A 25,778-nucleotide genomic window follows, 5' to 3' on the forward strand; every position below is an offset into this window, starting at 1 on the left:
TCTTCCTGAGCGGGAGGGAGTCCCCCCGCCTGGCCCTCGGCGCCCCGGGTCCCCAGACCCCTGCCCCCGCCGCGGGGGGGGGGGGGCACGTCCCGCCACTTCCCGGTCGCCCCCTCCCGCTTCCTCCTCGCTTCCAGTGGTGACGGTGACCGGCGCAGTCCACGGGCTTCCGGATGGGTGCCCAGCCATGGCCCGCTGGCCGTGCGTGCACCTGCTCCCGGCAGCCCGGCTTTGGTCAACAGCGAAAAACCGAAAAGCCACGTCCTCAGCTAGCAAGGCCGTCGACCACTTGTGGTCGGTTTTCGGTTGCATGCCATGCAGCAGCTGAAGCAAACAAACCAAACCTATGTGGAGCCACGATGGAGTTCTCAAAAAACCTACACCGAAGGAAAGTGCATGCTGAGTACAGCATGCTACAGTTGAGGCAAAATTTTAGAGGTCGATAAAATCATGAATGAAATGGGCTTTATGGCTGCTGACACCGGTGGGCAGGGTTAGAACCACAGGCAGAAAGAGACTGAAATTCTGGTGGCCACGGCTGGAAGGGGGATGCGGGGCTGGGGAGGGAGGTACAGGGCTTCACCGTCCGCTTTCCTTTTATGGAAAATCTAAATCAAACGGCTTCATATTTATGTCCAGAAGGAGGGTCTGTTTCAAGGTGTTTGTTAAATTACTTTTAGCATTTCTATGCTGCTTAATTTTTTTCCAAGTATTTCTGCCTTGCTCTAAGACCAAGGGAACAGACGACCCAGTACCCTGACCCAAGGTGGTGGGGGGGGGGGGGTGTTCCAGGTGTGAAGGACAGTCACTGCAAGGGTGTGGAAGGTGACACTTGTGGCCGGGACCGGCTGGTCACACCCACGGGCCTCCTGGCTCAGGGTGGCCTCTCCCACCTAAAGCCAAGGCCCCTGGGCCACCTGCCCCACTGTGTGGGCCAGACACGAACCCCCCAGGGACACACGTGCCCTGAGGCAGAGACCTCAATCTCCGAGATGAGGAAAGAGAGGCACAGCAGTAGTTGGAGTGGGGCCGGAAACCCCATGCTGTGACCTGCACACAGTCCAGGGGTGCCTGACGGGGCCCAGGCCACGCGCTGTTCTTGTCTGTCTGCCACCAAGGCGGTGTGGTGTGTGTGGGGGTGAAACGCTGAACCCCGTGGAGCCATGACGGCTGGAGGACCAGATGGGGGCTGGGGTGGAGGGTGGCCTTGCTGAGGAGACACCAGGATGCAGTGCCAGGTCACCACTGGCTCAGACATGACCCAGGAGGGAGGCACAGCAGCGTCCAGGCACGAGGACCCGAGTGCACTCCACGTTGATGCCCTGGGTGGGCGGGCACTGGGGTGACCTGGTCGGAACCGGGGGACGGGGGGACACAGCACAGGCCCAGGGGACAGCGGGGGGTGGCCAGCCTGCCCCAGGTGCCCCCACAGTCACCCTTTGCCTACCTTGTGCTACCCGCTGAGGGTTCGGGCCCAGGCCCGGCGTGCTGTTCCGGACTCCTGCAGCCCGCCCCGTCCTGCCAGGCAGTTCTGTGATCTGCCGTCTGCGTGGGGGACAGGGGCGGTTCCAGGCTGAGGCGGTAGGAGTTACCAAGTCAGCCAGGTGGGAATGAGGGGACAGAGGAAGCACGGGCTCTCAGCCAGCGGCTTGCTGGGACATGTCCCAGGAGGGCCGCAGAAGCCACAGTCCAAGCCGCCCTGGGCTTACAGGACCCTCTCTTCACCCTATTTGTGGTATTTAGAAAATGGAGGTGAAAAACAGAACCAAGGAGGGGCTTCTGTCCACACGTGGGCCAGGCAGGTGGGAGTGAGGTCCCTGGCCCCCCCCCCCCCCGGTGCAAGACACCCCCAAAAGAGGATGCCGCAGGAATCCTTAAATAAAACACACGCCTGGTTTGCGGTGAAAACATTTATTTTACAACAGTTATCTTTATTTTAAGGTCAACATTCAGACATACGAAATGGAGATCATCACGGGACCCATCCTAACCCTCCAGCCTGGCCCTCAAGGGTGCACGTGGGAGCCGGGGTCAGGGGCACCTGCCCACCTCTGTGGGTTCCAGCAACAGGACAAAACCGGCGCATGGACGGCTCTTTCCATGCATTTGTATTTAGTATTTAAAAACAATGTATATATACACGTGTCTATTCCAGAGTGAACTGCCTTCCCTCTCTTAGCTTGAAACATTGTCCCATTTCCTAGGGAAACAAAATCTGCAAAAGGTACTGCCTGTGGACCCTGAGCCCAGCCCCTTCCTGGAGGGTGGCCCCCCGTGTGGCCCCTGCTCCTTCCCAGTGGACCCCTCCCAAAGCAGACCTGTGGGCAGGAGACAGCATCCCCTCTAGAATGCATTTGTCAGGGGCTGTATCCTATGCTTAGAAAACTGGTTTTAATGTTTCGAGGGAGGGAAGATTTCCAGCCACCTGGAGGTCCCAAAGGGTCACTCACTGGAGCGTCAGGTGAGCACGAAGGGTGGGCCCCCAGAGATGGGGGTGGCACTGGGGGACGATCCACCACGGTAGCCCTGGCACCCTACCTGGCCGTTCACACAAACCCTAGGGACACAAGTGGGTCGGTGTTCACTTCTGCGCACCCGGCGAAGGAGCCTACCTGCCTCCAAGACCCTGCTCTTGACCCAACTCACCAGGAAACCCAAGGCCGTTTTGGGGCCAGCTTTTATTGTACTTGTTGCCGCTGGACAGCAGCAGTCACGCCTGCCGTGGGATATATACATATTCACATATGTACACACACACACACACACACACGCACACCCACTGCCCACACCTACAGCACAGACAACGCCAACCGTGCTTGTAAGGACAGTAAAAACGTAGCTTTCGCCAATTCCACAGGAGGGTTCACAACCAAAGTAACAAAAACAAACAGGGCGGTCCTGTGTCACACGGGCTCACAGATCAGCGTGTTGAGAAAGGAATGAGGTCGCTCCTCCCACACCCTCACGTCCGTCCCTCTGGTGGGATCTGCTGAGAGCCGGGGGAGGCCGAGCAGGCCCCCCCCCCCCCGGTGGGAGCCCGTGGGCAGGCGCCCACCCCACCTGCTGGTGGTGTCACCCCAGCGTCTCCCAGACGGCCAGCGGGCACTCCTCCAGCAGGAGCTCACCCGACGGCCCCCCTGCCGTCAGAACTCGTGGGAACAGGCCTTTCCTGGAGCAGGAGCCTCGTGGCCACACCTGGTGGTCAAGGGTGTGGAAACGCCACCTGCTCTAACCTCAGCACACTCTGGCTTCTTCTCCAGTGGGTCCCCATGGGTGCCAAACCGCGCTGACTGACCAGGGAACTAGGAAAGCTCACACGCCGAGCGGTCATATCTAAAGCAGTTTGAAAACAGAACAAAGCCAAAGGAAGACAAGAGAAAGGAAAGAAGACCACATCACGGGGCAGGAACAGAACGCAAACACCAGCAACCACCATCAGACGCCCTGCGAGTCTCCTGCGTGTTTCCTGCCATCCTGAAGCGGTCGCTGCTGCCAGGCCCCTGAGGGCATCTGGGCAAGCCCTGTGCTTTGCGGAACAGGACGGGCTCCAGCCCACACTGGCCCGGCGCTCTCTGGCCACACATGGCCTTGGCTCGAGGGGGGTGGGTGTGTGGGGGAGGGAAGCAGGCGGTGGGTGGGAAGGCACGGGGTTGTAGGGAGGGAAGAGAGGGAGGGGGAGGGGAGAGGGGGGCGGGGGGGGGCCACGGGAAAGGAAGCGGGGGTGGGGTGGGGGTGTCCTAGAGCCAGGAGCTCTCACAGCTGCGCAGCAGGCAGACAGTCGCCCCCATGTGGCCAGTGAACAGGGTGCCCCTCCAGACTCAGCAAGTGCACAGCAGGGAAACACACAGAACACTCCAGAAAAAGGGAACACGCCCAGGGCTGACAGTGAGCACAGCCGGGGGGGGGGCTCTCATTCAGAATCGCCAAGTCAGGGCCAGGCGGGGAGAACCCGAGGCCCCTGGGCAATCGTCACCGTCCTCACTGCCACGATTCACTTCGACTACACACATTCTTCAAAGGACTGGTCGGACAAACTTCCTGCCCGGCCCCTCTTGCAACACCCGCCCACCCCGGCCCCCAGGACAGTGTCCCGTCCTGTGGCTGGAGGACACTTGGCGAGGGGCTCCCCAGACGCATGCAGTGGCCCCGGGGTTTTTTGAGCACAGAGGTGCATGGTCCCCTGCAGGTCCCAGCAGCAGAGGGGGAGGCTTTCTACCTTAAGTCCAGGATTTGAAGTTAGTTCTTGGCCATTCTGGGGGAAAAACAGCTCCCAAAGGTATTTCCAGAACGTCACAAAGGCTGACCACAGCCTGCCTCTCGGGCTCCATCTTGCTGCCGTGTTGGGACTGGCAGAGAACAGCTCTGTGGTCTTACCTCCTCCCTGGTCCCAGAGCCGGCAATGAATTTCTTAGCCTTTCACGAGGTCAGATTTTAGTGAATTATTTCTAATTTAAAATCACAGTGCATACTTTCTCTCTCGTTGGACGTCTTCACAATCATTTTAATGGACAAAAAACAACAACATGGGATCAAACACCTGCCCAGGGGCCTGGTACTGGCTCCGCCCTCACATGGCTGCTCTCCGAGCGCGTCCGCATTCTGTCCTCACACGGCTATCCCTCCAGCCACTTCCTGGCCAACAACAAGAACCTGCTCCCCTCGAGGCCCTGGGTGGCAGACAAGCGAGGGCTCCGCGGGCGGGCGGGAGGGGGTGGAGGCCGCAGGCGTCAGGAGCACGACCTGGTACGTCTGAGCCGGCGTCGTCCTCGTCCTTCATCTGCAATCCAGGACGCATTCTGCAGCAGCCAAGCCCACGTGGCCCCGTGGGTCTCCACCGGCCAGTGCAGGCCCAGCAGGGAGCCACAGCACATCTGGTGCCGCTGGGGGTGTGGGGCAACTCTCAACTCTGGGCCGGCACGGGCACATCATAACCCACGTCTCCTCAGTCCCCGCGGCAGGGGCGTCACCCACGAGTTCTGGGGCACAGACAAGACTGACTTCCAGCTCCACGAAAGGTGCTGCTCAACACAGCGGTGAGAGGAGGATCCCACAGTCCGGCTGCTGGCTCACCAGCCAAGGGCACCAGGTGCACCTTCGGTCCAGGTGCTGCCTCCTCTGGGAACCTGATGTCTCTAGCGCCGCCTGAACCATCAACGGCGGCCGAAGGGAACGGGCGAAGGAAGGAGGGTAGGAGCTCTGGGAAGCGCAGAGAAGAGGGCTGTGCTCGCCACTGTGCTTCCCAGAGCCGCTCGGCCCTGCTCCGCCAGCAACCTGGGCCTGGACGGTCAGCCCCTCTGACAACAAACTGGCTCGCCACCACCACTTGTGGTTCTTCCAGGTCCAGGAAGGCCCACCAGGAGGCCCGGGCGGGCCTGAAGGAATGTGGAGGGTGACCCGAGGGGAGGGCAGGTGGCTGGAATGTGGCCGGGGCACAAGAGTGGGAGTGCGGAAGAACCACGTCCCGCAGCCCGGCCAGGGACCGCGTGCCACGGAGACCCGGGCCGCATCCGGGCAGAAAACGCGATCTTGGGGTCGGCAGAGCCTGCGACACGTTCCATGACAAACTCACCCAAAGGAAAACCCAGCCACGAGGCCAAGCCACCAAGGCAAACGGCCCCGCACAAACCCACAGCACGAAAAGGCCACCAGCGCCGGGCGGAGGGAGGACGTGCCCAGCTCCTCCCAGGCAACGAACGCGTCCAGAGGCTCTGGCTGTGACCACACGGCTGGCGAGCACAGGACAGGGACTGGACCTCACAGCTGCCGCCGGCCAGAACCCGCCTCTGGCCGCCACCAACACAGGGGAAGGAGCCACCCTTCTGGCCCCAGCCTGCCCGGCTGGGAGACCCTACGCAGCAGCCACGGCCGGTGCGGCCACTCGTGAGCCCCGAGACTGCTTCGGCGTCTGGTTCACGCGGCCACACCGCGGCACGCCCACAACACAGACACACACGGAACGTGGCCCCAGACATGCTATTAAAAAAGGAGAGAACAGAAGAGGACCGTAGCTACACTGCTTTAAATACTGCATGCGACGCACTTCACGTGTTGGGGGGTGACGGGCGGGTGGGCGGGCACAGAGGTGGGAAGGGCCCCGGCGGGCTGGCGGCTGCTCCTCCTCCGTGGCCAGGGCAGCCCCCTCCCCATCTCTGCGGCTACAGTTCATGATTCTAAGGGTGAAGTGGCCGGGTGCTGGGCTATCCTCTATCACAGCGGCTCCGGAACTTAGTTGAACCCGTCGGTGTGGTAGCTGGGGTGGGAGTCAGCCGTGAGCTGGGTGGTCTCTGTGGCGGACGCTGGCTGTATGACAATCGGCGTGTCTGCGGCCTCTGAAAAGCAAGCACGTGCGTGTTCATCGTGTGAGGGCGGAGCCTCGCCACCGGGCCTCCCAAGCGCACGTGTGACCCCCAACGACACCGTCCTCGTGACAAAGCTCCGTCGCCTGGCCGCTCCACCAGGGTCACAGGTCGGAGGGGAGAGGCTACCTGCGCACCTCCACCCAGCGCAAACTTCCTCCGTCGCCTCAGGTCACCGCCAGCCCTCGGTCCCTCCCCACCTGCTGGGTCCCGTGGAACTTCGGCCGCTTCAGATCGCGGGTGGGGACAGCCCTCTGCGTCTGCTTTTACCTCAAGTGTCCACGTTCACACCTCAACAGTCCCAGCGACCACCACAAACACTGCGGCACCGTGTCAGTGCCCTCCTGTTTGACAAGACAGGTCGACACGGCTCAGGGCCCGGCCCGGCCCGGCCCGCCCCGCTCAGCGGCCCTCGGCGGGCACTCACCCCGCTCGTCCGACTGCAGCTGTGCCTCCAGGTCCTCGGGGGACACGTAGAAGCCGGCGTCCTCGCCCGCGGGCGCCCTGGGCTTGCACCTCCCGCAGCAGCAGTTGAAGCAGCAGCAGAGGCAGCAGCAGCAGTAGCAGCAGGTGAGGAGGCCGCACACGACAAACAGCGCCTGCGCGGGTGGACGACAGGGGCGCTGGCCACGCGGCCTCCGGGACCCCCGCCCCGCGGCCAGCCCGAGGCCGCTCCGGGGGCGTGTCGGGCCCAGACGCCCTTCGCGGCCCTTCGCGGCCCGAGGAGCAGGGACACCGAGAGACGGAGCTCTGTAAGCTTCTGGAAAGGGAGCCTACAGGGAGGGGCTCCGGGGCTGACTGGCCAGCGCCACGGCGCCTGGTGGCCGGGGCCGTCACACCCTCGGGCCTTCACGGGACACGGCTTGTGAGTCAAGTGAGGAAAAGGACAAGTGTTCAAAACAGAACCACCGGACAAAATGTCAAAAGTTTCTCAAGTCAGATTTCAAACACGTCCTCCCCCACGACGACAAAAACATCCATCCAAAACGCGCTGGAAAAGCTCCCTTGCGAGGCCTGTCTCTGTAGGAACTTACTCGTCAGAGGACGTCCGCTCGGTGTCGGGCTCGCTCTGTGCGCTCTCGGCCCGTTGCACACAGGCAAGCGAGCCGGCCGCATCCGCACAGGACGGGGAGAAAGGCTGCCCCATACCCGGGAACCAGGGCCCCTGAGCAGAGCCCCTGGACCAAACGGCCTGACTGTGTGCGCCCGGACCCCCCGCCCCCCGCCCATTCCGCTCACCTTGGCCCACCAGCTGGAGAGCACAAAGTAGGTGTTCACGTTCTCCTCTCCAAACTGCTCGGCCACGTAGAGCCCCAGCGACCCGTACTTGTCGTAGATGTTTCTTTTTGTGGCGTCCGTCAGGATGGCGTGGGCGTTGTTGATCTCCTTGAACTTGTCTGCTGCCTCCGGGTTATCGGGGTTCTTGTCAGGGTGGTATTTCAAGGCAAGTTTTCTGCAAATCAAAACCATTTCTTTGTCCCTCATTTCACACACACCCATCACAGGGCCCCGTGGAGGACACACTCATGCATCACCGCGGCACTTTCCACCTCTCCAGAGTTCCAGACTGTCAGATCCAGAGAAATCTCTGCAAACTGCCCGGCCCTGACCTTGACCCGGCCCCAGAGAAGAGGGTCCTGGGGTGAGGCTAACCCTGGGGGAGTGGCCGCAGGCACAGCCTGCGAGGGGGGTGGGGGAGGGAGGGCTCTTCCAACAGCTCCAAGGCAAACCCACTGCCGACCTCTAGTGTCCCAGCAGGCTAGCTGCTCAGCTGCCCCACGCAGTGACTGCAAGCGAGGCGAGCACAACATGGGCCTGCTTTCCGTGCTCACGAATCACACACGTGAGGAACACAAGAGACAACTAGCTGAGGGTGCGGACTCGTGGGGGGTTTGCCTCCTATGGCCTACTCCGTGCAGCTGTGCGTAAGTTCCACTGGGAGGGGACTACTGTCACTGCGTGGAGAAGAGCAAATCATTGAGCATTCTAAAGCCCCGGCTACGGAGCAGGCTCAGACCGTCCGTATCACCCACAAAGTGTTATTTTGTCGTTGCCGAGAAAATATCAGTTGAGAGCTGTAGGCTACAAGGTGTGGTGGAACCATCGCCAGCTTGAAACGGGGTCAGCTCAGCCAGGGACAAACACTGGTTTCGGTAAATGCAAGTCAAACCCCACGAGGTACGAGGTCCTCCCCGCGTGTGGCCTCTCACCGATAGGACTTTTTAATGTCATCTGAGGTTGCATTCTTGTCCAGCCCCAGAACATGGTAGAGTGATTCCCCAGAGGTAGAGAGTGAGCGCTGTCTCTGGTCTGCCATGGTAGGCTAATCTATAAGAAAAATGCGAAGAAAACATCAAGAAGTATAGAGATTCCAAGCACAGCGCTGACACACTTTATTCCAGATGACTGTTCTAAGCAAAACATCATAACACTGCTAATGGGGGCCAGGAGGTCCACAGACACAACACATCCAACTATGACATAAAGGGGTGTGGGGAGTGGGGCCAGAGGCAAAGTTCAAGTTGGTGATTGTGCCTGTGAAGGCGAGAACACGGCCACACCACAGAGACTGTGCAGAATTACATGTGTTTATTGTAATCTCCAGAGCAACCTCTAAATAAAGAAATGCAAAGTATAGGTATAAAGGCTAAAAGAAGAAGGGAAATGGGGCAGCTGGGTGGCTCAGTTAAGCGTCCGACTTCGGCTCAGGTCATGATCTCGCATTTTGTGGTTCGAGCCCTGCGATGGGCTCTGTGCTGACAGCTCGGAGCCGCTCTGGAGCCTGCTGCGGATTCTGTGTCTCCTCCTCTCTCTGCCCCTCCCCTGCTCATGCTCGGTCTCTCTCTCTCTCAATAATAAATAAACATGAAAAAAAAAAAAAAGGGAAATGAACTCTTTAGACTAAGAACTCCAATAAAAAGAAGAGACTGTCTCGAGGCGCCTGGATGGCTCAGTCGCTTAAATGTCCAACTTTGGCTCAGGTCATGATCTCATGGTTCACGGGTTCAAGCCCCATGAGCTGTCCCCACAGAGCCTGGAGTCTGCTTCGGATTCTGTCTCCCTTTCTGCCCCTCCCCTACTCACACTCTGTCTGTCTCTCTCAGAAATGAATACACATTTAAAAAAATTAAAAAAAAAAAAAAAGATTGTCTCAATCCCTATCAAAACAACACCAGCATTCTTCACAAACCTAGAACAAACAATCCTAAAATTTGTATGGAACCAGAAAAGTCTCCGAACAGCCAAAGCAATCCTGGAAAAGAAAACCAAAGCTGGAGGCATCACAATCCCCGACTTGAAGATGTGTTACAAAGCTGTAATCAACAACACGGTACGGTAGTGGCATAAAAACAGACATTCAGATCAATGGAACAGAATAGAGAACCCAGAAATGGACCCACAAACGTATGGTCAACTGATCTTTGACAAAGCAGGAAAGAATATCCCATGGAATAAAGACAGTCTCTTCAGCAACTGGTGCTGGGAAAACTGGACAGCGACACGCAGCAGAAGAATGAACTTGGACCACTTTCTTACACGAGACACAAAAATAAACTCAAAGTGGATGAAGGACCTAAATGTAAGACAGGAAGCCATCAAAACCCTAGAGGAGAAAAGAGGCAAAAACCTCTTTGACCTTGGCCGCAGCAACTTCTTACTCAACACGTCTCCGGAGGCAAGGGAAACAAAAGCAAAAATGAACTACTGGGACCTCATCAAGATAAAAAGCTTCTGCACAGCAAAGGAAACAATCAGCAAAACTAAATGGCAACCGACAGAATGGGAGAAGATTTTTGCAAACGACATATCAGATAAAGGGTTAGTATCCAAAGTCTATAAAGAATGTATCAAACTCAACACCCAAAACACAAATAATCCAGTGAAGAAATGGGCAAAAGACATGAATAGACACTTCTCCAAAGAAGACATCCAGATGGCCGACACATGAAAAAATGCTCAACATCACTCATCATCCAGGAAATACAAATCAAAACCACACTGAGATACCCCCTCACACTGGTCAGAATGGTTAACATTAACAACTCAGACAACAACAGATGTTGGTGAGGATGTAGATAAAGAGGAACCCTCTTGCACTGCTGGTGGGAATGCAAACTGATGCAGCCATTCTGGAAAACAGTGTGTAGGTTCCTCAAAAAATTAAAAACAGAACTACCCTACGACCCAGCAACTGCACTACTAGATATTTATCTAAGGGATACAGCTATGCTGTTTTGAAGGGGCACAAGCACCCCAATGTTTATAGCAGCACTATCGACAATAGCCAAAGTATGGAAATAGCCTAAATGTCCATTGACTGATGAATGGATAAAGAAAATGTGGTATATACATACAGTGGGATATTACTCAGAGATCAAAAAGAATGAAATCTTGCCGTTTGCAACAACGTGGATGGAACTAGAGTATATTATGCTAATAAGCAAAATTAGAGAAGACAAATATCATATGACTTCACTCAAGTAGAATTTCGAATTTAAGAAACACAACAGATGAACACAAGGGAAGGAAAAATAATATAAAAACAGGGAGGGAGAAAAACCGTAAGAGACTCTTAACTATGGAGAATAAACTGAGGGTTGCTGGAGGGGGTTGTGGGGGGGGGGGATGGGCTAAATGGGCAAGGGGCATTAGGGAGGACACTTGCTGGGATGAGCACTGGGTGTTATATGTAAGTGATGAATCACTAAATTCTACTCCTGAAATCATTATTACACCATATGCTACTAACTTGGAAGTAAATTTAAAAATTAAAAAAAAAAAAAAAAAAAAAAAAGGGAGAGATTGTCAGAATGGATAAAACACAATGGGACTCTTGGGTGGCTCAGTCAGTTAAGCATCTGACTTCAGCTCAGGTCATGATCTCATAGTTCATGAGACTGAGCCCCATGTCAGGCTCTGTGCTAACAGTGTGGAGTCTGCTTGGGATTCTCTCTCCCTCTCCCCAGCTTGCATGCACACGTCTTCTCTCTCAAAATAAATAAATGTTAAAAACAACAGAGTGTCAAAAATACATCAAACAAGTACTGACAGAATTAAAAGGAGAAAGAGATAACCCATATAAAACTCTTAGCACCCCTCTCTCAGACACAGACAGAACAAACAACAACAACAAAGTATAAATAGATGACCTGAAGAACACTACCGACCCCCATCACCTAAATGACACTTATGTGACCCTCAACATCTATAAACACACAGAAAAGAAAAAAAAATCACCAATATACCACATGCTGGGCTCTAAAACAAATTTCAATAAATTTAAATCATGCAAAGTGTGCTCCCCGAGCTTAGCAGAATTAAGTTAGAAACTCAACACTAAGACCTCTGAGAAAACCTCAAGTATTTAACATCACCCAACACACTTCTAAACTAACATGCAGCTCAAAGAAATCATAATAATAGAACGTATTTTGAACTAAATAATAAAATGTAACATGTGAGCCAAAACCTAAGATTCAGGCTTATAACGCTGGAAGCAAGCAGAGCAGACCCAAGGGAAATGGAAGGAAGGAAATATTAAAGAGCAGAAACCAACAAAATAAAAAACAGATAAGTGATAGAAAAATTTAGCAAAGACGAAAGTTGGCTCTTTGAAAGCAATAAAATTAATAAACAACTGGCCAGACAAAAAAAAGAACAGAAATCAGTAACATGAGGAAGGAAAAAAAGAGGGGTCATCACTACGGACCCTACAGGCACAAAAAAGATGATAAGATTATAGACAACTTTATGCCAATAATTAGATGAAATGGACAAGTACCTTGAAAAATACAATTTACTAAAATTAACACAGGATGAAACAGAAAAATCTGAGTAGTCCTAAAAACATTAACAAAATTGAATCGGTAATAGAAAACCTTCCCACAAACAAAATTCCAGGCCCTGATGAGTTTTCTAACAAATATTCAAGGAAGAAATGACATTAATCTTAGATAAACTTTTTCAAAAACAGAGGAAGAAGGATCTGCTCTTTACGTGTCTTAACCAGCATGACCTCACAAAGACATTACCAAAAAATCCCTCATAAACACAGATGCAAAAATCCTTAACAGAGTATTAGCAAATAAAATCTAATCAAGTAGAAATTATCCCAAGAATGCAAGCCTGATTTAACTTTCCAAAGAAACCAATATAATCCACTACATTATAGAATAAATGAGACAAACCACATGATCATCTCAAGAGATTCAATCAAAGCATATGGCAAAGTTCAATACCAATCTATGATTTTAAAAATTCTCAGGAGATATTGGGAATAGAAGGAAACTTCTTCAGTCTGATAAAGGACATCTGACCAAAAGCCTACAGCTGATATGCTTAGGAGTGAAATACTGAATGGTTTCCCCTTAAGACCAGAATGTGACAAGGACGCCTGCTCTCACCAATTCTATTCAACACTGTCATAGGACCCTGAACACTGCAACAGGAAAAAAAGAAAAAAGAAAAAGACCTAAAACTGTCCCTATTCACAGATGACTTGGTTGTTTATATAGAAAATCCTAAGGAATCCACAAAAAACAAACAAAAACAAACAGAAAACCAACCAACCAACCAACAACTGAAAAGTGAAGTTAGCAAGATCACAGGATACTAATATGATATTTAAAACAACCATACTTTTGGGGCGCCTGGGTGGCTCAGTCGGTTAAGCGGCCGACTTCAGCTCAGGTCACGATCTCGTGGTCCGTGAGTTCGAGCCCTGCGTCCGGCTCTGGGCTGATGGCTCAGAGCCTGGAGCCTGCTTCCGATTCTGTATCTCCCTCTCTCTCTGCCCCTCCCCCGTTCATGCTCTGTCTCTGTCTCAAAAATAAATAAAACGTTAAAAAAAATTTTTTTTAAATAAAACAACCATACTTTTGAGAGCAGTAAGCAACTGGAAAATATTATTACGTTCAAGTTTCATTTACAACAGCATCCAAAAGGCTAAATTTTTTTAGGAGTCAGATTTAACAGAAGATATACAGGACCCTTATGTTGAAAATCACACATTGCCTAGAGAAACCAAAGATTTTAAAAAATACAGATTTATAATGTTCATGCATCAGAAGAGTCAATACTGTTAAGATGCCAATCCTCTCCAAATTGATCTACAGATACAATACAATCTTAACTCTAATCCTAGCAGGCTCATTTGATAGAAATTGAGAAACCTATTTAAAAATTTGTATGGAAAAGCAAAGGGCATAACACTGACATACAGATGGTCAACAGCACATGAAAAGATGTTCGTCGCTGTCATTCAGAAATGCACAATAAAATGGGATACTACTACATTTCTACTAGAACAGCTTGTATTAAAAAGATGAGCCGTATCGGGGCACCTGGGTGGCTCAGTCGGTTAGCGTCTTACTTCATCTCAGGTCCATGATCTTACAGTTAGTTCGTGAGTTCGAGCCCCAGTCCCTCTGCTGTCAGTGCAGACCCCGCTTGGGATCTTCTGTCCCCACCCCCTCTCTGCCTCTCCTCCACCTGTACTCTCTCTCTCTCTCTCTCTCTCTCTCTCTCTCTCTCAAAAATAAACAAACATTTAAGGGGCTCCTGGGTGGCTCAGTCAGTTAAGCGTCTGACTTCGGCTCAGGTCATGATTTCATGGTTCGTGAGTTTGAACCCCGGGTCAGGCTCTGTGCTGACAGCTCAGAGCCTGGAGCCTGCTTCGGATTCTGTGTCTCCCTCTCTTTCTGCTCCTCCCCCACTCATGCTCTGTCTCTCTCTCTCCTTCAAAAATAAAAACAAATTTTTTAAATAAATAAATAAGCATTAAAAAAAAAAAAAAAGATGAGCCGTATCAAGTAAGTTGGCAAGGGTGTGAAGTAACATGAACTCTGCTGAAGACATAAAACGCCACAACCCCCTCAGAAAACAGCTTGGTAGTGCCTTAAGAAGCCAAACACACACTTATCATACGACCCAGCCACTCCACTGCTGGGTACGGTCTTACACATGCAAAATGAAAACGCAGGTCTACACAAAGACTTACACACCAATGGTCACAGCAGCTTTATTCCTGACAGCCAACATTTGGAAACAACCCAATGTCCATCGACAGGTGAATGGATCAACAGAAAGGGGTCTGTCCGTAGAGTGGACTACTGCTCAGCACGAAGGGAATGAGCCACAACCACCCTTAAAGCATGTTGCTGAGTGAAAGGGGTGAGACCTAACAGACGACGTAGGAGTCCCTCATATGAAACCCTGGTAAATGCAAAGTACGCGAGGTTGCCGATCCCAAAAGGCTACACAGTGTATGACTGTACTTACAGAACATTTTTGAAATGATACGACGTCAGAAATGGAAGGCAGATGGGTGGGTGCCAAGGGGTCAAGGATGGGAGGTGAGTGTGAGTACGAAGGCCAACGCGGGGATGGCCAGTGGCACTGAGACCTCCCGTATTTTGAGTCTAGTGGCGCAAACACAAACCTATGCAGGTGAAACCACTGAACAGAGGTCACCATGCACACAAATGAGTAAAAGTAAAGATGGGGAAATCTGAGTAGGGTCGGTAGATCGTATCAACATCAGTATCCTACAGCTTGGAGGGGCACCTGGGTGGCTCAGTTGGTTGAGTGTCCTTCGACTCGGGTCATGATCTTACAGTCTGTGGGTCTGAGCCCCATGTCGGAATCTGTGCTGACAACTCAGAGCCTGGAGCCTGTTTCGGATTCTGTGTCTCCTCCTCTCTCTGTCCCTCCCCCACTTTCTCTCACAAAAGCAAATAAAACATTTAAAAATTAAAACAAAACAAAACACTCATATTTTGGCAAAGTATCACCACTGGTAAACACCAGGCAAAGTGTTGGGGCGCCTGAGCGGCTCCGTCGGTCAAGTGTCCGACCGGCTCAGGTCATGATCTCGCGGTTCGTGGGTTCGAGTCCTGAGTCGGGCTGTGTGCTGACAGCTCAGAGCCTGGAGGCTGCTTCGGGTTCTGTGTCTTCCTCTCTCTCTGCCCCTCCCCCACTTGCCCTCTGTCTCTGTCTCTCAAAAATAAACGTTTAAAAAAATTAAAGAAAATATCTAACATTTAAAAAAAAAAGGGGGGGAGCTTTCCAATCTCCCTACTCTGCCTCCGTGATAGGAGTAAGACAGGTCTAGGCAGCTCCCAGTGCCATTAAACACCTGCAACCCTGGCCTGAGATCAACCATCTGAAAAATAAAGGATGGACATAATTTTTAAACTCAATACTGATTTAATAATCTGTATGTGTGGGGCACCTGGGTGGCTCAGTCAAAACTCCGACTCTTGGTTTCAGCTCAGGTCACGATCTCATGGTTTCGTGAGTTCGAGCCCCACATCGGGCTCTGCACTGACAGTGTGGAGCCTGCTTGGGATTCTCTCTCTCCCTCTCTCTGCCCCTCCCCACTTGTGATGTCTCTAAAAATAAGTAAACTTAAAATAAATAAATAAATGTTCTCTCTCAAAAATAAACACACATTTAAAAAAATAATAAAGAGTACATCAATGTAAGAGTCTGGGAAAAGTACTGCTCCTGCCTTCTACATGGAACTGTCTGGGGAGGACACACTTGAACAGAATGAGGAACCTGGGACAGGAGAGTGGTGTCATCTGGGCCTGTGGCAGGAGAAGTGACAGCAGGAGACACAAGAGCAGCTCCCACACCCCCACCCTCCTGTGGGCACCGAATTACCACACCTGATGCAAAGGGTAACGCTCACAACAGACAGGAGAGGGGTGCAGGGGTGGACGGCCCCAATGTGCCAGGTTCCTCGACTCCCTCCAGTGGCCGCCTTGAGCACCCACGGGGCTGGGTTCCTGGAGCGTGGCAGCCCCCAGGGGTCAGGCTTCCCCTCCCCTCCCCAGGCAGGCTCTGTGGCAGTGGTATCACAGATGTGGAGACAGAAGTACAGACAGGTGAAGTCAGGATCTGAACCCAAACCAAGGGCACCACGCCCTGGCCTATGGACACCAGTTAAACCACCTCGCCCCTAGGCCCAAGGGATGATGTGTGCTGCTAAGGGCGGAAAATAAAACAAGTCTCACTGCCAAGAGAGAGATCATGGGTTCTGGAATCAGGATGTGAGGGTTCTAAGCCCAGCTCTGAAGGTTTCTAGCTGTGTGACCTCAGGCAAATCACTGCAGTTCTGTCACCTGTGGACCTCACCAGACTAGGCTAGCAAGGAGCCGAGAGATCCGCCAGGAGCAGGGGTCTTTATTGATGCTGATGCAGCAGCATACTCTCAGCATCCAAGTCCAAGCCAGTACTGTCTTGCCTCGTTAGGCCACGGCAGAAGTACCACAGCACTGTCAAATCCAACTACTGCCCCGTAAGTAACTTCTTTGGTTTTTATTCTCAGGTACCCAACGCCTATTAAGTAGTTGGCCTCTAAACCCCATTAAGTAACAGTTTCGGTCTACTCTCTAAAAATAGCTCTGGGCATACCTCTTTCACACTGTACTTTTCTTTTAAACACATTGAAGGTTTTTGGCAACCTTGTATCAAGCAAGTCTCCTTTCCAACAGCATTAGCTCATTTTGTTTCTGTGTCACATTTTGATAACTCATGCAATATTTCAAACCTTTTATTGTTACTGTATTTGTTGCAGTGACCTCTGATCAGTGATTCTGACTCAAATGCTCAGATGATGGTTAGCATTTTTTAGCAATAAGGTATTTTAAAATTGAGGCTTGTAATTTTTTTTTTTTTTTTTTTTACACATAACGCTACTGCACACTCCCCAGCCGATGGTTTAACGTAAATGGAACGTTTATACGCACTGGGAAACCAAAACATTCATTTGACCGGGCTCTATTGTGATACTTGCTTTACTGCGGTTTATCTGGAACCAAGCCCTCCACAGGAGATAGGCTCGTATACCTACAACATCTAGAAGCAGTCAGCTACTTAATCTGATGGAAGAGAGTACCCTGTGAAACTTTCACATTTTAAATTATGATTTAAAACTCAGTATTATTTAAAACTCAGTATGTATGCCAGATATCACTAATATTACTGCACTGAATGTCAAAATTTCCTAGTCTCAGACAGAACCGTCTTAAGAAAGATCAATAAAATAATCTAAAGTTAATTTTCCTAATTTCAGTGGGTTGCCAGTAACTACATCCAAACTCCCCCCCCCCCATGAAGGCACGTGCATACATGAGCAAGCGGGGGAAGGGCAGAGAGAATCCCAAGCAGGCTCTGCTCTGTCAACACTGGACTCAATCCCACCGCTTGTGACATCACGACCTGAGCTGAAATCAAGAGTCAGACACTCAACTGACTGAGCCACCCACGTGCCCCTAAAAACTAAGTTATTAAGCATCCTGAGTCATTTGTGACTGGCAGCTTTCTCCCTCATAATTGGAGTAGCACAAATCTGTAATATACGGCATCAGAATGTTAGCGGGACAACTATCTGAACACTCCTGACCCGATAATGTTATGATCAGGCAAGCTCTCCACAGACAGAGGCACAGACTAATGTTCACATGGACATGAGAACTTCTGGAACAAGAAGCTTCTAGAAAAAATGATCTGTTGAAAACCCAGCCAGTGAAAACACAAACCAAAAGGCAGCAGTCAAAAATGGAAACCAGGGGTAACGGGTCTGTGGGCAGGTGTTGAACCCACGGAAATCCTAGAACAAGACTAAAGAGCACTGGGAGCTGTGCGAACAAATCTGATGGATGCAAACATCGCAAACCTACAAGGACACAGGCGACACGTGGGGGGAGGGGCGTGCAGACAAGGGTGGGGTTTGCCTGCACCGAGGGATGCTAATTTCATCAGCACCACCTTGATTTTTCTATGTCAAATTCAAGGAAAAGTGCAACAATGCTTTTATGTAAAAGACATGCAAACATCTTTAGAAGGTTAAGTATCTGATTGTTTTGGGGAAAACTAGGAACCAGAGGTTAACGGACATTTTCTTGAATGTGTAACATTCACCCGTATCTTTTTTTTTTTTAACATTTATTTATGTATTTTTTTTTTTTTTACATTTTTACTTTATTTATTTTTGATAGAGAGAGAGAGAGAGCACAAGCGGGGGACGGGCAGAGAGAAAAGGAGACACAGAATCCGAAGCAGGCTCCAGGCTCTGAGCTGTCAGCACAGAGCCTGACGCGGGGCCCGAACTCACAAACTGTGAGATCATGACCTGAGCCGAAGTCAGATGCTCAACCAACTGAGCTACCCAGGCGCCCCTTCTTTACGTGTTTTAGGAGAGCAAGCACAAGTAGGGGAGGGGCAGAGAGAGAATCCCAAGCAGGCTCCACACTGTCAACGCAGAGCCCAATGCGGGGCTCAATCCCACAAACTGTGGGATCATGACCTGAGCCAAAATCGAGTTGGGTGGACACTCAACCAACTGAGCTGCCCAGGTGCCCAACATTCATCCACTTCTATACCATGGCTTGATTTTTTTAAATCATTATGCTCTTCTGTATTGTTTGAACTTTTAATACCGTTATAAAGTTATCACTTTTATAAAATCTACTACGTTGTCCTTCTCAGAACATCAGCTGCCGCAAGACCTCTTCTAAAAGTGCATCCGGGGGCACCTGGGGGCTCAATCGGTTGAGCGTCTGACTTCGGCTCAGGTCACGATCTCATAGCTTGTGAGTTCAAGCCCCGTGTCGGGCTCTGTGCTGACAGCTCAGGGCCTGGAGCCTGCTTCGGATTCTGTGTCCCCCTCTCTCTCTGCCCCACCCCTGCTTGTGCTCTGTCTCTCTCTGTCTTTCAAAATGAATAAACATGGGGTGCCTGGGTGGCTCAGTCGGTTGAGCATCCGACTTCGGCTCAGGTCATGATCTCACAGCTCATGAGTTCGAGTCCCGTGTTGGGCTCTGTGTTGACAGTTCAGGGTCTGGAGCCTGCTTCAGATTCTGTGTCTGCCTCTCTCTCTGCCCCTTCCCTGCTCACATTCTGTCTCTCTCTCTCACACAAATAAACACACATTACAAAATTTTTTTTAAAGTGCTTCCGGATACATGACTGCCCTTCCCAGAAGGTGCTTTTTTAGTGAGTCGCCTCCAGGACAGCTTTACTTAGCATGCTCGGTGTGCTGGGCTGTCAGGGGTACTGAGAAGCCCAGTCTACCCGGCCAGTGATGCCCCTGTAACCAGGGATCTGGAGCTCATCCCCATGGGCTAAACTTCCCTCTTGCAACCAGGAAGTCTCCAACAAGCAGTACTGCAGAAAGACAAAGCTGTTCTTTTGTGGGCAAGTCTGTCTGTTTTGGCCACAGCTGATGGAAGGCACCCAGACAAGGGGTCCAGTCACCCAGGGTCTAGCTGACCCCAGGAACCAGCAAACATCCTCACGTGGACCCCCTCCCGATCCAATTTCAAGCCCCTGGCAGTTTTCTGGCATCACAAACGAGAGTTGGAAACTAAACTCCTTTATGTCATAATGGTATGGCCAGCAGCTCTGACCTAACGTAACTGTGTCGAAGCCAAGTGCCCGCATCGGCAAGGGGTGGGCTGGCTGCGGGACAGTCCGCACAGACCCTACCCTAGCTTTACTTTGGTGTTGGTCTTCCAAGGGTTACTCGCCTTGGAGCAGGCATCGGCCAGCTTTTTTTAAGGCAAGATAGTAAACATTTCGGTCTTGTGGGCCAGTCTCCATCACTGGGTCCCCAGTTTTTAGCTCTGCCTTTGAAGCCGGAAAGCACACTGTGTGAAAGAATGGGCACAGGGGTGCTCCAATAAAACCTGATTTAATTACAGAAGCAGGTGCAAGCCCTGCCTTCGAAGTCACATAATGGGTCTCTTGTGACTTATTTAAGGGAAATTAGGTCCTGCAGATGGCCCCTTATGTTTATATACTGTGGACAAGTGTAGGTTTAGTTACTGTCACACTTTTTCCAGTCCTCAAGAGTAACCGTGCACAAATACAAAACAAAGATAGAGGTACAAACTTAGGTGATTTAAAGAAGAAATGTTTTGAGGGGCGCCTGGGTGGCTCAGTCAGTTGAGTGCCCGACTTCGGCTCAGGTCATGATCTCACGGTCTGTGAGTTCAAGCCCCACATCAGGCTCTGTGCTGACAGCTCAGAGCCTGGAGCTTGCTTCAGATTCTGTCTTCCTCTCTCTGTGCCCCTCCACTGCTCGTGCTCTGTCTTTCTCTGTCTCTCCCAAAAATAAATATTTAAAAAAAATTTTTAAAAGAAGGTGACGGCCACCTGGGTGGCTCAGTTGGTTGAGCGTCCGACTTTGGCTCAGGTCATGATCTCACGGTCTGTGAGTTTGAGCCCCACGTCGGGCTCTGTGCTGACAGCTCAGCCTGGAGCCTGCTTTGGAGCCTGTGTCTCCCTCTCTCTCTGCCCCTCCTCCGCTCATGCTCTGTCTCTGTCTCAGAAATAAATAAACATTAAAAAAAAAAGAAGATATGTTTCGAATATGCATTTTCAATCAATATGGAAGAATTCAAAGAAGTTGGCTGCAACATAAAGCAACTGGAGGGCCAGACAGCAGCAAGGGCACCCTGCTGTCCACGTAAAAATGGCTGGAAAAGCCATGTGAGAGGCGAAGGCATTTTTAACAGAAACCATCCAAGAAAGATCAAAGCTGTCCCTTGTCCGTTCATTCTTCTTACTTCATTAATGATTTATTTACGGTTTTTCTCTGGCAATGAAACTGTAAAGGTACTACACAACAAATGGGAAAACTTAAACCAGAAGACAAATCCAAAAATCAGAAAACAAATGCCACTTACTGCAAAGAAATGCAGCGGCTCCTGTATCTGAGGAGGACCTGTGGGAGGGCTGTGCCCTGACACTTCGCAGTCGGGTCTCCCAGGCTCCCTAACACCACCTGGCACATCCAGGGCACTCGACACGTGGGTGGCCAGAGGTTCTTCAAACAACCTTCGACTGGAGACCTCGGCAGCCCATGCATGACCCTCCAACCGTGTATCCGCAACATATTTTATGGGTTTTTTCCAACTGGAATTTTAATTAAATTTAAGTTATCATGTAATAACATGGAACAACTACCCTTACAATACTTCATACCAAAGAACACAGAAACAAGATCCCCCACTTTGCACATGTTTCTCCAACGCTAAGAGGAAGGTCTGCTGAGTGCATCAGACACACAAGTGTTCTTGAACAAGGCGCCCCACCAGCCTCTCTCTGACTACGATGGTAAGGTGTGGCGGCATGAGGGCAGGGCAGCACCAGACCAGATGGATAAAGACCCTGCCACGAGCCCCGCTGGGCTCCAATGCCTGTAACTTCACTCACAAAACACAGCTTTCATCATTCTCCATGATCACTTATCTGAAAAATATTTACTGAGTCCTTCCACATGCCAGGCACTGGGAATACTATGATAAACAGGAAATACAATCTGAGAGTGGGGAGTGAGTTCAGTGAAGCAGGACACTCGAAATCAGTGAACACAGGTCCCCGGTAATACAGTTCATGGGAACAGGCAACAAAAGAGCTTATGTTTTAAGATTATTCTGGCTGCAGGGTATAAAATTAACATGAAGAAGATCCTGCCGAGGCACATTATACTCACAGTGCTGCAAGCTAAAGGATCGGGAGAAAATCTCGTAAACTGAGAAAATGGACATATTACATAGGAGGAACAGTCATCTGAATTACGTGCTTCTCATCAGAAGTAATGGGAACCAGAAGGCAGTGAGCACACCTTTAAAGGGCTAAAATAGAAAACCCATCCAACCAGAATTCCATCTGCAGCAAAAAACATCCCTCCAAAACAAAGGTGAAATAAAGACATTTTCAGAAACACAAAGAAGGAAAGAAACCAAGAGAAAGACTTAACTTACAATAAATGCCAAAGAGTTACTTAGGCCAAAGGGAAATGGTATCAGAAACTAGCACTTTCAGGAAGGAATGGAGCCTTTGGTAAGTATCTAGGTAAAAGATTATTTACTTTGAGACAGAGAGTGAAAGTGTGCACAGCAAGTGGAGGAGGGGCAGAGAGGGAGAGTGAGAATCCCAAGCAGGCTGTGTGCTGTTAGTGCACAGCTGAATGTGGGGCTATCATGACCGGAGCCGAAGTCCGACGCTTAACCGACTGAGTCACCCAGGCACCCCTCCTTTCTGTTTTTTACAAATATATATGAGGGGCGCCTGGGTGGCTGTGTCGGTTAAGCGTCCGACTTCGGCCTCAGGTTGGGATCTTGAGGTTCATGGGTTCGGGCCCCGCATCGGGCTCTGTGCTGTCGGCTCGGAGCCTGGAGCCTGCTTCGGATTCTGTGTCTCCCTCTCTCTCTCTGCCCCTCCCCCGCTCGCACTCTGTCTCGCTGTCTCTCAAAAATAAATAAAGAATAAAAAAAAATTAAAAAGTATATCTATATGAAAGGTGAAAGCTAAAAAACATCACTCCTGACTTTCACAGTTTATAAAGTCTGTGACATCCTCACACAAAGGGTCCATCTGGGAAAGGAGGAGGACAGAGGGTTGCACCTGCCTGACGTCCGAGTTCCTCCAACGCACGTGAACTGTTACGTTAGCTTTAAGAAGAGTGAACACAAACGGCCAGCAACAAAGGACTATTCTATAGGGACGTGACTCATCAATAAAAAAGGGTAATATACTGACACAAGCAATAAAATAGATAAACCTCAGGGCGCTTGGGTGGCTCAGTTGGTTAAGCATCCAACCGGTGCAGGTCACGATCTCACAGTTGGTGAGTTCGAGCCCCCTGTCGGCCCTCTGCTGTCAGCACAGGGCCCACCTCAGACCCTGTCTCCCTCTCTCTCTGCCCCTCCCCAGCTCACGCACTCTCTCAAAAATAAACATTAAAAAAAAAACAAACAATAATTCACACATATTATGTAAGACGAGCTAGATACAAAATGATTCCATTTACAAAAAGATTAAGAATATGAAAAACAATCTGTTGTGATATAAACCAGGAAAGTGATTATCGACAGTAAAAGGAACCTTCTAGGATGACAGAGATACTCTATAACTTAATTGGGGTAGTGATTTCACAATTGTATATATACACCAAAACTCCCTGAAATTTACTAACATCTATGCATTTCGCTGTATGTCAATTTCACCTGTGTTTAGAAAAGCGGCTGTTGCAATTAAGGCTATTTGTTCCCAAAGCAAATTACATAAGAAAATCAAAACGGAACATAAAACTCTCCAATCATCTAGAACAGGCTGCCTATCTTACAGACTCTCATTTGGGCACCATCACACCCCCACCCTTTCCACCATGTCTATTGGCTACTCTTAACACAGATTGTAACCACAAACCCTAAAAATACTCTGTCCCTTTAAGAAAAAAAAGGAGCTGCCACGAATATTACTCAAATTGGTATATATTTTGAGTCAGAAGATGAAATAGATGCTTTCCAAGCATAAAAACGATTAAATTTAAATTTGTACACCACTTCACACACATTTCAAAAGTTCATGTTCTGGTTAGAAAGTAAACATTGCCAGGCAACAGACACTTTTTTTTTTAATGTTTATTTTTTTTGAGAGAGAGAGAGAGAGAGAGAGAGAGAACGAACACGAGCAGGGGAGGGGCAGAGAGAGAGACACAGAATCCGAAGCAGGCTCCAGGCCCTGAGCTGTCAGCACAGAGCCCGACACAGGGGCTCAAACTCACAAACCGCGAGATCGTGACCTGAGCCGAAGTCGGATGCTTACTGACTGAGCCACCCTGGCACTCCCAGGCAACGCACACTCTTGAAAGTTCCATGTTCAACCGGAACAGTCTTATAACTAAAACACAAACTGTAAATGAAAGGACCTTATTTCACTTAGTGTCCATGATACTGGGAAATGCATCAGGAAGGTATTGGCAAACAGAAAAGTTGTGGAAGGCCAAATACGAGAGAACAGTTAAGGGGAGAAGGAAATAATGAAGTTTTGTGGGTTCCTTTTTTTTTGTTTTTAAATATTTATTTATTTTTCAGAGACAGAGAGAGAGACAGAGTGCAAGCAGGGGAGGGGCAGAGGGAGAGGGAGACAGAATCTGAAGCAGGCTCCAGGCTCTGAGCTGTCAGCACAGAGCCCGACGTGGGGCTCAAACTCACGAAGCGTGGGATCATGACCTGAGCCAAAGTCGGACGCTTAACTGACTGAGCTACCCAGGTGCCCCAGTGGTTTCCTTTTTTAAAAGTGTATTTATTTATTCTGAGAGAGAGAACCTGTGGGGAGGAGGGGCAGGGAGAGGGAGGGAGAGAGCGTTCCAAGCAGGTTCCACACTGTCAGCCCAGAGCCTGACTTGGGTTTCGATCCCACAAGCCACAAGTCATGAGATCACGACCTGAGCCAAAACCAAGAGTCGGACACTTAACCACCCAGGAGCCCCTTGTGGTTTTTTAAATTAAATTCAACTTTTGAAAAAAGGTATTATCTTAATACTTCACTTTCCTTATTTTTTATAAAGAGAAGGTATACTTCAACGATTAGAAGAAACAAGCGCCTGGCGCAGGCAGGCAGCCCTCCGCTCAAGACCACGAGCAGACCCCATGGAAGAGCCATGGGGACCCAACCTTGAGATCCAGGGACGGCGCAGCCCTGTTGACTGGGCGAACAGTCTTCAACCGTGTCCAAGCCTTTCAGATGTCTTTCTACTTCCTGCAGGCGACGACGTGGGAATTCACCGCCTGCCGTCTGGAGCAGCTGCGCCCCGGCTGGTTTCCCCTAACCCTCGGTTCTAAGTAATGTCAAGGCATTCCTGAGACCCACCCTCAAGGGCGGGAGAGCAGCCCCGCCTACTGCAACTACACCGCTGTGATTCGTTAGCTGCCACCAGAGGCCTGCTCCCCGTCTTCACTCCAGGAGGGTTAAACTACCGTCTTCAGGCTGGATCTTTTTCGGTAACATCATGCCTCTGAAAACAAAGGGACGTGTTTTGCAAATCTGTGGCACACCCCGGTTTGTGCTGCTAGATGGGACACAAGGACCGGGCAGACAAGAAGGCACACTCCTGTGAGCAGGAACGACGAGCTCTAAGATGGTCAGAGATCACCAGGCACAGAGGCAGAAATCCGGTAAAGAGGGAGGCTTTGCTGGAAGACACCACGTGCTCTGCCCTCCCCCACTGCTGCAAGGGTGTCTGCGATGCACAGCTCTGTTCCCCGACTCCCCAAGAGCGGCAACATCAAATCCCAGCCCCCTGGCCTGCCTTTCAAGGCCCTTTTGGCCACAGCCCCACCCACCACCAGCATCTTCCCACCACCGCGTCCACTGGGCCTCAGGGCCTGACCGGCAGACCTACCTGCTCCAAGGCAGACCCACTGACCACCAGGGCTCTCTAACCACCCTGCCCCCTTCTCTGTGGAGAGATCCTGCTGGGACCCCTGAGCCCTGTGGACACACCTCTTCCTGGCCACTGCTCCACACACACACAGCAGAGCCGTCCTGAGCCGTGGGCACGTGTCTGTGTTCACTCGTTCAGCTAAGGCTGACGGAGCACGAGTGACACGCCGTGCTCTGCTC

The 25,778-nt window shown here is 50.7% G+C and overlaps 1 protein-coding gene across 2 annotated transcripts in view; it reads right to left on the reverse strand.

The window, feature by feature from the left end:
* Nucleotides 1–5,959: 5,959 nt before the first annotated feature.
* DNAJC5 (DnaJ heat shock protein family (Hsp40) member C5) overlaps nucleotides 5,960–25,778 on the reverse strand; it is a 34,463-nt gene continuing 14,644 nt past the window's right edge. The window contains exons 2-6 of one of the 2 annotated variants that reach the window (XR_008288995.1): nucleotides 8,567–8,684; nucleotides 7,596–7,809; nucleotides 6,784–6,955; nucleotides 6,627–6,700; nucleotides 5,960–6,329 (exon numbers count right to left, since the gene is read on the reverse strand). Coding sequence is in view for 1 of the 2 variants with exons in the window: in XM_027046819.2 (XP_026902620.1) it covers nucleotides 6,226–6,329; nucleotides 6,784–6,955; nucleotides 7,596–7,809; nucleotides 8,567–8,673 (597 nt within the window). In the remaining variant the exon portion in view is untranslated. The remainder of the gene's footprint in view (nucleotides 6,330–6,626; nucleotides 6,701–6,783; nucleotides 6,956–7,595; nucleotides 7,810–8,566; nucleotides 8,685–25,778) is intronic. The other variant, XM_027046819.2, reaches the window with a different exon arrangement.

This window comes from Acinonyx jubatus, chromosome A3 (genome assembly GCF_027475565.1).
Source record: "Acinonyx jubatus isolate Ajub_Pintada_27869175 chromosome A3, VMU_Ajub_asm_v1.0, whole genome shotgun sequence".
NCBI classification, from domain to species: Eukaryota; Metazoa; Chordata; class Mammalia; order Carnivora; family Felidae; genus Acinonyx; species Acinonyx jubatus.